The 16,905-nt window shown below is 36.4% G+C and overlaps 1 protein-coding gene across 5 annotated transcripts in view; it reads left to right on the plus strand.

Moving 5' to 3' along the window:
* The window catches only part of myo16 (myosin XVI), a 125,777-nt gene extending 121,968 nt beyond the window's left edge, over positions 1–3,809 (plus strand). For all 5 annotated transcript variants that reach the window (XM_028435756.1, XM_028435759.1, XM_028435758.1 and 2 more), the window contains one exon: positions 872–3,809. In XM_028435756.1, the coding sequence (XP_028291557.1) occupies positions 872–1,042 (171 nt within the window). In that variant the 3' untranslated portion in view covers positions 1,043–3,809. The remainder of the gene's footprint in view (positions 1–871) is intronic.
* Positions 3,810–16,905: the final 13,096 nt, after the last annotated feature.

Below are 16,905 nucleotides of genomic sequence, written 5' to 3' on the forward strand. Positions count from 1 at the left end.
CTGCTCCTGAGACTCTGTGATCAGCAAAGCTATGAAAGAAACTCAACCTTAAAAAACCCTAAACCTTGGTACTCAGAGTAGAGCACAAAGGAGCTGAGTTTGTTTTTTGTTTCTTTTCATTCAACAGCCTCTCAAGCCACTAATAACCAACCAACAAACACACACACACACACACACACACACTTTCTGAGCTTCTAATCTGGTCAAAATCATCATGGCTTGTTGCTGGTACCACAGGCAGCAGAAGATTGGATTTCCTGTCTGATTGATTCTCCTGAATATTGACTCCTAGATGACTGATGGTGAGCGTTGGGCAACCTTATGTGTGTGTCGGTGTGTGTGTGTGCTTTTTTGTGATTTTGACCTGGGAGCTGGAGGGAAAATGAGAAAGCCACTTTGAGGTGCTCACTGCATGATGATCTCTAATGTGATTCACCGGGTCTTCTCAGAGGTGATGTATGCACTGTTCCAGGTTAGACGCAGGTTGCTCTCTCTCTGCCTACAGGCGTGTAGATGGGATATGAAAATGAGTGACTGTTAAGTTGTCAGTAATGGAGTGGGCTCGTTCCATTTGTTACTGAGTCGTACTTTTGATTTATGAGGAAAATTATGTTCTTCCTCTTTTGGAAGGTTCCAACTGACATGCTTTGCCTTCACCGTCAGTTATTAGTCAGATGTGACTAATACCACAAAATGTAAACATCAATTCAGTTTTCTTTTTTTCTGTTCAAATCCACTGCTTGTTACAGTTTTCAGTTGGTATCACATGCAAATCATTGCTTTTTCATGTCAACTTCCAGACTGATCCGTCTGATTGTGGTTTAAAAGCCAAGATGTATGTCCACATCTTCATCCCTTTTTTCTGCCCCAGGTGTTCCAGAGGCTACGTCTGTCTAACAGCAACGAGAGCACTGCCCTGGGCGAACTTCTGCGATGGCGGCGAATGCAGTGTGAGGGGCGGGGGGACTGGAAGCATCGCCCCCCTTCGTCTCCAGCCCTGCCCCCTACACTGCTCTGGACCAACCGGAAGACCTCTCCATGACAAGTTGTCCGTTTTCTCCACTCTCTTCGGATGCATTTGCTTTTTTACGTTTTAATTACTATTTATTTTTTAATGTTTGCCAATAGCAGCAAAGTCAACAGTCTATAAGCTCCAGTCTAAGCCATAAAGCATTGGTCTCATGCTTGGGTTGAAGGTACTTACTCAAACATATGGAGACCAATGAAGAGGAAGAATTACTTTGTGTTCATCAATGCGAGGCTGAAATTAGGAGCAAAGCAGTGTTATTATATTGATGTTTAGATACTGAGTGGGTTATCCAATCGCTGCATGTAAAAACGCTCCCTTCCCAAACATGGTGCTGACAACACTTGACATGCCATGGACGATGTCTCCTTAAGCCTCCATTTGTGCTCCTCTGAGTCTCAGACCTCTGAAGTTTACAAGACAACAAGCGCCTTTGGAAACCTCTGGGTTTTTACCATCCGTGCACTCGTTCAGACCCCAGACCTGTTCAGGTGCACTGCTCTCACTTAGCCTAAATGCTGCTGTAGTCTTGGCAACAAGTGACCAGATGTCAGGGTGACCTCAGTATCACCCCCCCCCACCACCACCACCACCACTCATGCCATCTGTAACCACCAGCCTTCAAGGGAGAAAGAAAATCCCTTCTGGCCAAATTTACTACTGCACTTAGCTTCAGCGCTAGAAAGGGATCCAACAAAAAATGAGCTCACTTTGTTTAATGGCTTAAAAGGGGAAGCCTGAAAGAATAATATTTTAGCTCACAGGTAAAGTAGTTCATGTTCGCAGCATGTAACTCACACTGTGCCAAAGTGTGTGACTGCTATGTCTAAACTATACAGATTGTGGCTATAAAACGGATGCAGATTGTACAGAACATGTACAGTGACTTTAATGACCAAATAAGCTTACACAGCAGGTTAGCGTTTGATCTGTGAAACTTCAGATGATAGAAATACTTGCTGTAAAGAGGAGGAGGGAAAATGATCTACCTGCTGTAGGAAGTAGCAACTTATCTCGTCTGAAGTTGATGTATTGAGCAGTAGACCTCCCACTGCAGACAAACTTAATTAGTGTACAGATGTTTTTGTCGTGAGTTTGTCCTCACGCTTGTGGTTACCGTTGTTGTTGTTCAGCCAATGTCTCTCTTCCCGTTTCCTTATCTGACCCTGGCAGACAGAAACTTACTCCCACTTCACCCGATGCCCCCTTTCTCAGAAGCGGATCAAAAAGCAGCTTTACGGGTGTTTCCATGGTAACCACAATGTAAATAGTAACTGGTGTTCGCTTTTATTCCTGCTAAAGAAAAAGAAGTGAAGTGGAGTTGAATGAGAAAGTACAAGGTAGATGTTAAAGGCTGTCTGTGATTAAAAAAGAAGCGAAATTCAAGTACATCTTGGGTTTGATGCAATGACCAAGGTAAAGAAAATAAGTTTATTTTAAAATGTGAATATTTTTTCCTCCTGAATGACTGCCGACGGCAATGAAATTCTTTATACTCTATTTAATATTACTTGTTAATTCTCATATTGACCCAGAAAGGTGCTTCTAATTGTATCTGGATGTTTTATTAACACAATGTGATGCTGTGTTGATTTCTGTAATGAGCTGGGTGTCACAGCTACAAGCTACTGGATTTTTTTCTGATGATTGCTCTAAATTGTTTGGCGAAGTATCAATAGCTTCTATTGATCGCAGTGTGTCAGATTGATTCCCCAAGATCAATCTCCGAAAGCTCGGCACGCGAAGGCGCACAGATGTTTGATGAGCTCGCTGATGTTCAACAACAGATATCCAGTAGGAGATGAGTTTTTGATTGACTGGCTGAATGTACAAAAAAAAAGAAATGTAGCTTATTTGATTAGATGCTACCCATGCACTTGTCTGATATTACCGAAACATCTGCTTGTGTGATTGCTGTCTTCATAAGTTATGTATGCAGCCCAATTATCAAAGCAAGTTAATAATGGTCTTTATTTGCTGCACATGCCATGCCTTGTTAGCCTTGGCTGGGCTGCATGAGTGACTTTTTTTATAAACCTTGGAGTATTACAGTATATCAAATAACCCATCTGTGATCAAACAAGATCAAGGTGGTAAACCGTCTAATGTCCCTGAATGAGACACTTGTATTCTTGTAGTCGTGATCAGATTTCCACGTGCTTTTTGTCAGTATCCATGTTTTCAGACATCATAAAAGGATCCCATTGTTTTTCTTCTTGTAATTTAAAGCCTTTGATTACTCTTCACCCTGCTCGACCACACTTTGGGCAGCGCCCACTTCGACACGCTCATGCTGGAACGATAAAAGGCTGTCAAATGTGAAGAAGAGTTTCCTACTGTGCTGTGAACTGCTGCTTTGTATCGCATGTCAAATACAAACACTCACCATCCAACGTTAACTTGAACGTCCCCGGACACATTATGTAGATTTCAAACAGTGATACATTATCCCAGTCCACAGTTAGAACGCCAAACCCTGACTATCAGTTCATTGTATCATGAATCCTGTCCCAGATATAGTTTCTGCTTTGAGACAGTTACTGTACACTATGTATAGTTGTCTTGAAAGTTTTCTCCCATTAAGGGTTTTTTCCACTGCCTTTCATATACTTTTTTTTTTATTTATTCAAACTTTTTGTACATGGCATACAGAACTTTTGGATCTGCATTCGTACATATATGCACCCGCATATATGTTTGTGGAAAGAAAGACAAGATTGTGAAGTTTCATAATGATTACTGTACGTTCCCAATGTTTTATAAGTACTGTACTTGTACAGCAATAAAGCACAACTGGGTCCATGTCATTGTTCTGTGTGAAGGGGATTTGTTTTTTTTTTTGTTTTTTTTATGTAAAAGTAAGCAATAGTAATACAACATCAAAATAATGACATTTTCCACATATTTTTAGCAGTGGATCCAGGGTTGGGGTTAATTACATTTTTCAGTTACAATTACGTTTTCAATTACTGAAGTTAATTTACAATTAATCACAATTACTGAGGATGAAATAAAAAAAAAACAACAACTTTCTGTTAGCGTTTCATAACAAGTCCTAAATCAGCTGTAAATTACACTAAAAACGAATATCTATCATCTAGTTTCTTTCCTATCAATTGGTTACCTTGTTAGGCTTTGATTATTTTGGTGTAAGCGTCTGAGCTTTTTTTTGTGTCAGTATTCCCCTCGATTATTTTTTTTTTTTTTTAAAGGTAAAATGTGGGAAACTTGATATAAAACAAATCTAGTAATAAAAAAAAAAAACGTCTGCGTGTGTGTGTGTTGCAGTTTGTTTGCAGGTTTAAAAAATGAGGTCAAGTCAATAATAAAAACGTTTTTGTACTGCTAAAAGTTATTTAAGTTAATATTTCATGGTTATTTAATTTTTTTGGACTTATTTGGTGTGCGGCAGCAGCATGGCTGAAGAGGGTCTTTAAGGACCAAAACGTTGCGTTACCAGCTTGCTTTGCGCACTGGCATTACGCAGCCCCGGCACTGCTCTACGAGGCACCAAGCACCGCCCACACAACCCCCACAATATCAGGGACTTTAGCGTAAAAGTGCGTAATAATAAAATTGGCCCACCATCAAAAAAAATGTTTCAGTTTCTAAGCCCCCTCCCACAATACAGAGACTGACTAATCATTTCTCCACCTTTATTAAACCTGTAATAAAACACAAACATTCATTACTGGGAACACACCACCATGCTCATCCTCCAGAACAACTACACGGTGGCCATGGAGGCTGAGTTTGAGGCCCTTCTGGGCATGCCCACAGCAGACTGACTAGACCCCTTCCAGACAGCCTCATCCTGGGGATGCATTTACAGGATGAGACTCTGGAGCAGGTGGAAGCTCTCATCATGTGTCGTGTAGAAGATGTGAATGAGCAGGGGGAGGAGGTGAGAGCCCCCCCCCACAGCCTAACCATGTCCCACCATCACCAAAACGCTGAGGTGCACATTTTAGCTGACTCCAGGGCCGTAGCAGAGGTGGCCAGGGCATACCTCCATGCCCAAAGCGCCCCCGGCCCCCCTTCCCTGATTTCACCACCTGTTGTTACCAGACCATACTCCATACCCTAACCCTACCATGGCGACCATGACAATTTAGGGAAACTGAAACAGCCGCTACTGTTCAAATTCACTCCCATCCGACCCAAACAGTTTCACCAAAACCCGGAGGACCCCACGGCCCCTCCCCCTGGGTGAACTCTGCAAACTTTATCAGTTTATCATGCGCATGTCTCATAGAATTAAACCAGAGAAATTGCACACGCTATTTTACTTTGCACCCACAGATATACCCCTTTATAACACTACAGAGTACAAAGTATGTACACATCTTTGTACATCCAACCTTCAAACACATACTCATTTGGCCATAATTGACACCTCTACTTAAACTCCTCCCACCATATGAATACATACTTCTCACAGGCACTGTACTAGTTTTAATAATTGTTAACTACATATGTGTAGAACTGTAACATGGTTCCCCAGTTTTGCGTTAAATTATAATTGACATTTTTTATAGAATTTGAATGACAATTACAAAGTCAATAATCTGAACTCAATTACAGTTTAATTAAGATTACGGCAGCAACAGATTTCAAAAACTACAATTACCATTATAATTTTGCCATAATAGTAATTATCAATAATTATGCAATTATAATTGACCCCTAACCCTGACTGGATTTAATTATAGTCAATACCAGATGAATCTGATTCAGACCAAAACATGAACCAACCTCAACATGGTGCAGCACACACACATGGATTAGAAAAGTATCCTGACACTTTAGCACAAAATATACTAAGTTGTTTGAGTTTGAATTCCCAATCTTCTGTCTGGAAGGCCTCTTTGCTACCGTCTGCCATGCTGAGCCCTTCAGTGTGTTCTAAAATGTTTTTAATAACGGCTATCACATTATCCAGTATCCGATTCCAGTTTAGACTGTTAGGAATAGCTCCTGCATGTGGTTTTACTGACTCGAGGTCATTGAAAATCCTGTCTGATTGACTGATTGGTTTACTCTAGAAGGCTATTGACTCACAGATGACTGATGTTGTGCTCGATACAGGCCGTTGTAACCTGTGTGTGTTTCTCTATTTTTGAGTTGTGTGTCTTCTCTGAGTTTTACAGAAAAGGCACCAAGCCACGATTACTATAAACCTTTTATTTTGGCCAATCCCTGTACTTGTTGAGGTATAAACTCAATAAGCTAAAAAGAAATCAGGATTTTTTTTTTTTTTAATTATTTTCTGTGTGAACAAGTTCTAAACAATTTTTCAAATTCAGCTTTTTTCAAAGATATGACGGAATTATATAATAGCTTTAAATATGTGCCCCAGAAGCATCAATGCGTACTATTACCAGAGCTGAGCCAAAGCAATTGTACTCCTCAATGCATTTATTTATAGTGCATTGCATTTTTTCAATATGTGCAATTACATTTCCCAGGATCGGAGGCTTCCCTCCCAGTATTTACTAACCCGGGGTGGTTTCTGTCATTAATCAGGGCAAGACAAGCACAAGCCAGTTGTCTATTTGTCTTCCAACAAACATTATTTGGGATACTAATTTAGAGGAATTTTCCCCTTGAGCAGTAATTACTGGAACGTTTCACCTCAGAGTGTGGGAGCCTGTCTTTAAATATTTCTTGTCAAGTGTGTGTCACAGTAAACACCAAACCTTTGGTAAACAGCTTCAGTGAAGGGGAACTGACTCACACTCTGCCAGGTGTGAACAGTATTTTCTCAGGGATCATCCGATGAAAGGCAACATACATGAACAACTTCTTCTTTATCTGGAGCTTAACATGTCAGCAACATGATACATTTTGTTTGATTTTACTGGGAACCATTTACAAATCTTAGAACAAAACGTTTAATCTTATTTAGTATAGTAGTACAGTGCCCGTCAGAAGCATGTATTCATATAGTGGGGGCTAAAGTAGAGTTGTCAATTATGGCCAAATGTATGTATGTACAAAGAGGTGTACATACTCTGTGCTCTGTCGTGTTATAAAAACGTATATTTGTGGGTGCAAAGTAAAATAGTGTGTGCAAATGACCAAATTACTCCAAAATAAAAGATGCACACACTTGGGGTATTTAAAAGTCGCGTCGGGGAGATATTCGCTCCACACACACGCACACAGACCTTTCTTGTTTTTATTAGTTGATAGATAGATAATGTAATTTATTAGGTTATAATACTGTTTGAATTATTAAAACAGAGAATGATGATTAAATGGTGTGAACCTTTACCCTCAAAACCAACCCAAACTATCATATTTACATAGCTTTGAAAATCTGTGTACACTCCAAAACAAATGAAATATATCACATGTACTGTCTCTATAATTAGACGTCATATGTCTATATTTGGGTTGCAGATAGAAAAAGTTTGTTATAAGCACATATTCTCTGCAAAGTAAGTGAAGACCTGAGATGTTCATGTTTTATTTTCATTAAATTATCACTGGTTTCAGTGTTCACAATTCATCACACGTGTCAATGTGTGATAACACAATATCTAATGCGGAGTGAATCACAGATGAGCTTCATTTGGCAGATTGTGATGACATGTGAGGCCATTAGGCAGAGAAAAGAAAATTCAGCGTCATTTAACCACTGTCTGTCTAAAAGCTGTCTGAGTGGAAATAAAACCCATAGAAAACAGTGGTTAAAGAAGAAGAAGAAAGAATTACAATAGTTATTGTCAATTCAAATGTATTCAGAGTATAGATTTTTTTCTCCTTCTTTTTCTTCTCCATATTATTCTTATGTTTATTTTCATTTTAGCAAAGTGCACACGCCTCCAGACAGGTCAGACATTTACTTACACCGTGGCAGATAAATGACCTACTTTCAGTAATGACAACAAGTTATAATCAATTATGTTCTAACTTCTGCATCGATGTGGAATCATTTACTGCCTCATCGAGATGCATCACTGAAACCATTCATTTACATAACAGGGTAGTGTTCAGCGTAATGACGGGTGTTTATTCACTTTTCAGACTTCTGTCTACACTCTAAGCACCTATTAGAATGCAATCTGGATTGAAACTAATGCTAATTATTGATGAGAAACAGTGGAATATCTGATCCAAACATACACAGCAGGGTCGGGGTCAGTTTTAATTGTAATTGATAATGAATTACAAATATGGCGTAGTTGTAATTGTGATTTCAAAAATCTGCTGCTGTTGTAATTGTAATTAATTTGTAATGCAGTTCAGATAATTGACTTTGTAATTGTAGTTGCCATGAAAAGTCTATAACAAATGTCATTTGTAATTTAACGCAAAACTGCGGAACCATGTAACAGTTCTGTGTACAGTTCTACACATGTATTGAATATTAAAATATGATCCATATCAAGCTTTCTCACATTTTACCATTTCCAAAATATACACAAAAAAGCCTGAGACACCCACGCCAAAAATATTAAAACCTATATTTTCATTGTTTAGGAAACCTAACAAGGAAACCAATAGATAATAAAGAAATGAAATGATAGATATTTGCTTTTAGTGTATTTTACAGATGATAGTTATTTATTTATTTCAGGCTCAGAAAATGTGTTTATATGTGAACTTTAGTAATTGAGAACGTAATTGTGATTGACTTTCTGTGGATAAAAAAAGTTATTGTAACTTAATTGTAATTGGACAAAATGCTGGTCACTGTAATCGTAATTGAATTGGATTTGAACGTAATTGTAACTGAAAAATTTTAATTGATATTCACTCTGTGCCTCTTATGTATTGTAGGGTAAAATTAAAACAACATGAAGCGCTCGTGCACAACTAGCCATCAATCTAAACGTACTGTAAGCCAGTGTTTCCCAACCAGGGGTATGTGTACCCCTAGGGGTATGGGAGCACATTGCAGGGGGTATGTGGAAAACTTAAGAATTCACTTCCAAGATAACAAAAAATATTCTTAGTCATTTCATAAGTCCGTCAATAAAATGGTACACGTCCGCAATGACTTGTTTTTTAAAGTTTAAATGCATATTTAAAGAGGACATATTCAAAGAAGCTCCTTTTGTGGTAAATGTCATGAAAGTTATATATAACACATGGTAGGTTAATTATTTGATTTGTATTTATTTATTTATTTATATTACTTATTTTTATTTATTCTTGTTTTTTTTCTAGTTTCAACTTTATTATTTTTCTTTCAGAATCAGAATCAAAATTCCTTTATTAATCCCAGGGGGAAATTGCTTTTGTTACAGCCACAGAAAAAAAAAAATCACAAACAAAAGAATAAAAATGTTAACAAAGATAAAGGAAAGAATAAACAATAAATAAGACTGTTAAAAATAGGGATCAGAAACACACACATTACAGTAGTAGAAAATAAAGTAGGATAGATTATACTAATAATAAAATAATAATACAAATATATACCAATATGATACAGATATTTACAAAAATAATACAAATATACAAATATGATTTAGATTTTACAAACCATATATATATATATATATATAATACCAAATGTAATCATAGTATTAATAATACAAACGTACATACTATAATATTATTTCTTATACACATAATTGTATCTTTAATTTGACTTAAATAAGAAAATAATGCCTGAATATTAATTGTTCCATTTATGAAGATGAAATAAAATGACTTGTGTTGAATATTCAGTTGTGTTATGTTTTACTTTTGGAGAGTTATGAACACGTATGAGTGAGGGGGTACTCATGGTATGACAAAAAGGCTCAAGGGGTACACAAGACAAGAACGGTTGGGACCCACTGGTGTAAGCCACCAGTACAGAATGGCTCCTCTGTAATTTATCCCGACCATCAGTAGTGGCAGTGGGGCCATTCTGTCATTTATTCAGGGTTGAAAAGGTCCACCATTACACAGAAGGAGGGGGTAAATGGCCAAGAGCTAATTTGGACCAAACTGCCCCCTGATGCTACATCAGTAAGCCCTGAATCAAACAGTCCCACATTTAGACCAGTAGATTTGTTCACCTTTGAACATCCTGAGTTTCTCCTGATTCTCTTTGGCTCCCATCACTCCCTGAGGAATCATTCAGGGAACACAAACCTCCGCCAAGTGCCAAATCGCCTCTCTACCAGATATTGGCAGTTATCTGGATCAGTGATCCTGATCACCACTTTTCTCTCCTCATTAATAACTACAGTAGGTCCAAACATATGGACACTCCCATGTCTTCAGAAAATCACAATGACGATTCGGAATCTGCATCCGATCCAGATGAAACTCACTGGGATCATTAAGGAACCAACCTCACACAACTGTGTCATATTTCATAAAGATTGGTTCATGACGAACCAAAATATGAATTTTGGAAATTTCACCAAAGATGAGAAATAGCGTTATTTTTATTTGTTAAACTGATCCATAATCAGTATATTGATCCAGATCCCCTCCAAAATTTTATGGAATCTTCCATGGAATAAAGTTCAGAGGTGAAAGTAATGGATTACTTGTACTCACGTTATTGTAATAAAGTTATTTATTTATTTATTTATTTATTTAATTTATTCAGTTTATTTCCGACATGGTTACATTCACTTTTTTTTTTCTTACATTTTTTTTTTTTTTTTTTTTGTACATGCCAAAAAAGGAGACGAGAGAAGCAGTTTGCTTATCTGGGTCCCGTCCCCTGTTTTACCATCGCAAATTTACATGGGTTTACATGTCTCTCTGGTCAAACATTCTTGAGTTGTTCTGAACAGTCCTTTTTTGTGTATTCTCATCTGTAGTCAGTGTTGTCTTGTTTTTATTCCTTCGTTGTTCGTGTTGGCCTTGTTCCCTGCCAGACGTTGTTAGCATTCCTCCAGTTCAAGAATAGTTCCTCTTTCGAAGGTGTTTGGAAGGTTTTTCCCTTTTCATCCATAATGTCACCACTCGGGAATGTCTCTTTTGGACACACAAGTTTGCAGCTTGTTTTGTCTCTACCATCAGTAATGTTGTTGTTTAGGTGGATCCTTCGTATTTTCCCAAGTCTTCCATCGTTTTGATGAGGATTGGTTTTCCGTTCTCTTCTCCCAGTGGTGTGATATAAATCCTGCAGTTGATTTTATGGGTACTTGTACTTTTTTGAGTATATTTTTAAACGTCATTTTACTTGTACTTAAGTATGTTATAAAATAATTAAAGTAATTTATTACATTACTACACTCAACTGAGTACTGAGTAAATTATTATTTGTTTGTTTTTAAAATGATCAATGGACATTGTGAAACGACTAAAAAATCAAATGACCAGACAACAATCAAATGCATCACATCATAGCCGACCAATCAGATTAAACATAATGCACCTCGCCAAAACAAACTCTAAAACATCTGTTTTACAGTTCATAAATGTAGCTATACATAAAGTCTGAGAACGTTTTTATTTTGAATTGATTAATTCATTGCTGTTGTTTTATTTAAGAAAAATAATTCTACATTTTGACAAACCTTTTATTTTATACTGATGCTTTTGTGGGAAAAAAAAAAAAAAAAAATCCAATTTTGGATGATCCTTAAGGAACCGTGGCAAGATTTATTACCAAAAATAAATGTGGGTGATGAAAGTAACTAATAACTTTTACTTTAAATACTATTTAATTGAGTTTCTTTTTACTTGTACTTGAGTATTTTATGTATGACTACTTGTAATCAAGAAACAGAACTTCTACAGTACTTGGGAAGGATATATCAGTACTCTTTACACCTCTGGTACGGTCGAAATGTTGTTAAAATCCATTAAGCACTTTTGACGTAATCGTGGTAACAGACAAACAAACAGATATACTGTATAAACACTAGTGAAAATATTTCCCCCTTGGCGGAGGTGATAAGGAAGTCAAAACCAACTAAAGTCTGGTAATTGCATTCGTGAGGAAACAAAATAAAAATGTAAAAATTGTTATAATGCCAAAAAAAAAAAAAAAATTGTGACGTCAGGTATCTTTTGCATGTGCTTGTTTCATTCCAGTGTAACCCTTTCTTGGCATACATCTTACAGGCCGCTACATTATATTACTTACAGACTCTTTCCAAAAAATTAGAATCTCACGGAAAAGTTGTTTAATTTCCATAATTCCATTCAAAAAGTTAAACTATTATAGATTCAGGGCCCACAATTTAAATGATTTCAAGTATTCTTCACAGTATTCTAATTTTTTGAATTCCTGCTTTTGTGGGTTTTATGAGCTGGAAGCCCAAATTATGTAAAAAATAAACAAATAAATACTTGAAATCATTTAAATTGAGTTATGGAAATTAAACAACTTTTCCATGATATTCTAATTTTTTGGAAAGGGTCTGTACTTACAATAAAAAGATAAATCTGCTAAACCAGTCGCATGGTTTCGTACATAACTTTTGTCTGTGTTTGCAATAAATCTTTGTCATGTCTTATGCTGGATAAACTCAGATTATCATTGTTTTGTGAAAGTCCACCAGAACAGATGGATGGGGCGTGTTAGGAACAATGGAACATGTGTGTGCTACACCATCAGAGAAAAGGGCCCATTATTGATCCAATGTCCTTGTGTTGGAATGCCCTAGCAGACATCATTACAGTCCTGTTTGTTTGTGTGTCTATAAGTTTGTGTTTGAGAAAGAGAGGAAGCAGACTAAAGCCATTTCCATTCTTCCATCTGAGACGCATCAAAGGCCATGAAACCAAGGAGTAGACATGATTCCCACTTCTATCGATCGCTTGAGCACAGGTTGGAGGCTTGGTGGGTTAATGTTGACTTACAAACAGCCTGGGGACGGGTTTGCTGTAGTCTAATCGATGGGGAGAAAAGATGGCGGTTTGAAGGCTTCCTTCCACAGCTGTGAGTCTTTGCTTTATTATCGCTGATGTTCATAATATACAACATGAGAGATGGTGGCTGCTTTCCAAGCATGTGCAGGCAAAGCCACTTTACCACCTAATCTTTTGACCCCTGTCCTATCTGTATTACTCCTACCCACCCCCCTCACCCCACCATGAGTCCCCAACGCTATGACCTCCTCGTTGTTCCAGTTTCACCTATTCACCCGTTACCCACAACGCCATAGACTCCCTTATAGTGTGGACCGTGAGTGTGAAAATCTATAATATCATCTCAGAACTGACTTCATTTTCCATTAACGACTCTCCAGACGCATCCATCATCTCGGATCGTTCTTTGAAACATCTGATTAGACACAAAAACACACAAGAAGTGACTCGTGCAATATGGATAAAAGTAAAACTATTAAAAATAAGTGAATAGATGAATAGAAGATGTTTTTACCAGATCACTCAGTATTCTTACCACTAGGTCCAAGCACCCCAAGACTTCCAAAATGTTTGTGATTTCTATTTTTAAAACACAGATCTGTATTTTTAACACCAGCAGAAATGTTTTTTTTATTTTTTTTATCAAAGGAACAGAAATAGCCAATTATCAGGGATATGCAAAATTAACAAAAAGCAATACATTGTTGAAATAAAGTAATTATGATATTATAGGTTTTATGAAAAAAAAAAAAAAGGGAGCGCATACACTTAATTATAGTTCATAAGTCTATAGGTTAATTAATTTGTGGAATAATGTTGATGCACTATTTATTTTCAAAAAATAAAATGTCAATATATTTTAGAGCAGGGGTCACCAACACGGGGTAGCCCGTATGGACCAAGTGAGGGGGCCTTCATTGAAAAATGATGGAAAATGTTTTTATGTGTTGTAGATTTGTTGTATGGGTTGTGGTATGTTATATACAATATAATGTATATACAGTTAGATAAACAAAAACAAAAAAAACCACAAGGTGGATTTTTGTAAAATGACATGATTGTTACATGTTATATGATTAGCTAAAAGTTGTTGGTTAGTAGCTAGTAAAATGGGAAAATGATAATTTTCTATGAAAAGTAATGAAAATTAATTAAAAGTGTTGCATGTTGAAACTTAAACATTCCCTACTTTTTAAAGTTTGTATATTTTGTATATTTATTTAAAAAAAAAAAAAAAACTCAAATGTACTTGTTGAATGCTTCCATTTCTTCAGAATCAGAAGTACTTTATTTATCCCAGGGGGAAATTACTTGTGTTATAAAGTGTGTAGAATGTGTATTATTGAGAAAGGAAACATGTTATAATTTATGTCGGGCATTAAAGCATTTTTTTGCTTCTGCCTGTTTCAGTCTTCTTATGTATTTTTAGATTGTGATTTATGTTTGTATATTTTTTTGTTTAGGATAGGATAACCAAACTCAGCATGTGGCTTCAGGGTATCAATACCTTGATGGAGTTCGAAAATGAGAACTGCGCAATTTTTTTTTCAAGTTATTGCCGTTGTTCCTTTTTTTTTTTTTAACTCTGTTCGAGGCATCTTCAAAGGGGACAACTTTTTTCAGAAACTCTTTAAGATAGGATAATCAAATTTGGTGTGTGGCTTCAGGGTATTAATACCTTGATAGAGTTTGAAAATGAGAAGCGTGCAATTATTCTTTCCGGAGTTATTGCCGTTGTTCTGGTTTTTTTTTTTGGTTTTTTTGGTGGGGGATGTTGATGACTGCCTTCTTGTTATTATAATCCTTGGTTCTGAGTTTTAACCAAGGAACCACTGACAGCTTTTTCTCTGCGGACCTCATGGAACTGGTGCAAACATAGAGATAGAGATGCTGCAGTTCATTGACAAAGATGGACTTTTTTTTTTTTTTTGCCTTTGCTGGGACCATTAACTAGAGTCAAAGCTGAATTGATAACCAGACCAGGGAGACTTAAAGAGGTTTCATAAAGATCTTTGAGTTCATGTTATATGTCTGAAACTTGTGAATAATTTGCCATAAATTGACTAAACCATGGTCATGCATTGAAACTAACAAAGTCAAGCTAAAAACCTGCAAAACGTTACATTTTATGCAAATATCTCCAGCATTACCACCACAGAATTACTTTTCCCTGTTTAACCTTAACTTCTGTCAGCGTCTGTTGTAAAAACAATTATAATTGTAATCGCATCATTGATAATTCATTACAATTGTGGCATAATTGTAATAGTAATTTTAAAAATATGTTGCTGTCGTAATTGTAATTAATCAGTTATTTGGTTTAGATTATTGACTTTGTAATAGTAATTGCCATGAAAATTCTATAAAACTCTAAATTATGAATTAACACAAAACTGTTGAACCTTGTTAGAGTTCTGTGTACAGTTCTACACAACAATAATTAAAATATGCTTCATAACAAGTTTTCCCACATTTTACCATTTACAAAAAATGTAATGGATGGGTATACTGACACATGAAAGGCTCAGATGTTCACGCCATGAATATAAAAACTTATATTTTCTATTGATTAGAAAGCATAACAGGGTAACCAATAGATATGAAATCAATTAGATGATAGATATTTGTTGTTAGTGTATTTTACAGCTGATTTAGGACCCGTTATCTTAAGAGATGCTAACAGAAAGCTAACACAAGAGGCAGGTTAAGTTTTATTAATTTCAGGCTCAGTAATTGTGATTAATTGTAATTGTAATGTAGTAATTGACTTTCTGAGGTAAGGTATTATTCAGGTGAAACATTTGCAGCAGTGTTTGTGATAAAAACTTATTCTGGGGAAAATATGAAAGATTGATTAGAAGGAAAAAGAGGAAAATAACACCATGTCCTCATAATCAAATGTTTTTCTCGACACTTCACAAAAAAGTGCAAGGCAAAGCAAGGATTTCTGGGAATGCTCTGAAATTATGACACTAGTCCCAACATCGTTTCCATGGCAACTGGAGGCCCCTGTCAGTGCTGCGTAACCATTGTACCGCAATGCTGCTTTTTTTCCCTTGGGTCGTTACTCCAAGGACCTTTCCTTGCCTCCCTTTGCTGTGTTTGTCATATTTACATTAACAGCCCACGCTGCTGGCTGCCGTAAACAGATGCCTCTCCATAACTCTGTCATTTATTTAATTTTTCCCCCTTATTTTTCTATATATGAATTCAGCATTCTTGCTTGCTTCCTCTTTGTATCTTTGGCTGCTGTGACATGTACTGTACATTTAAATAAAGTATATTCTAATCTAACACAGTCAAGCGAGAAGATCCAAAAGCTTCTTTGATTTAAAATAGTTAATAGTTAAAAATAGTTAAAATAGTTATACACGTGGGATGAATTCATTCATACATTTCTTTAAATTGGACTACATCTTTTGCGATTCTTACCCTTTTATGAAATATATATATATATATATATATATATATATATATATATATAAAAGAAAAACCTTGAAAAATATCACAACACATTCAGAAGACGTCTTGTTTGTTTCATTCTGGTCTTTCTGTGGTGGCCAAGCTTTGTATTAAGCAGGAGAATCTGTGAAAACTATTAAAAAGGAAAGCTACTGTTTAAGCTCCTCCCCTTTACTCCCCTCCCCCATGCTTGTGTCTAAACCAGTGTCCGGCTGTATCACTTTTAAATCAAGCATTAGTGAAATATCTAATCAACCCTTCTCCAACTAATTAAATCTTATAATTGCCCTACTTAAGAGGTGTAAGTGATTTAATGGTTGGGTCCTCCGTACAAAAGAAAAGCTGCTGAATGTTGCTATAATGAGCTGCTGATCCATCCTAATTTACCATTGAGTCACCCACAGGCTGTCTGCAGTTATAGTCTGTCAACTAAATTAAAGATCAAGTCACGATGAGCGCACAAACACACGCAAACACCCAGCCATTCTGTCTCAAATAGACCGAAAATACACATGTTTTGTTACTCTATGAAATATTTGAGTACTAGAACTGCATGAATCCAGCATCTATTACTAATTAATATGTGGTATAATTGATTAATTTAGTGTAAAAGGTTAAGTTGTTGTGTTAGAAAC

Source organism: Gouania willdenowi, chromosome 21 (genome assembly GCF_900634775.1).
Source record: "Gouania willdenowi chromosome 21, fGouWil2.1, whole genome shotgun sequence".
Taxonomy (NCBI): Eukaryota; Metazoa; Chordata; class Actinopteri; order Blenniiformes; family Gobiesocidae; genus Gouania; species Gouania willdenowi.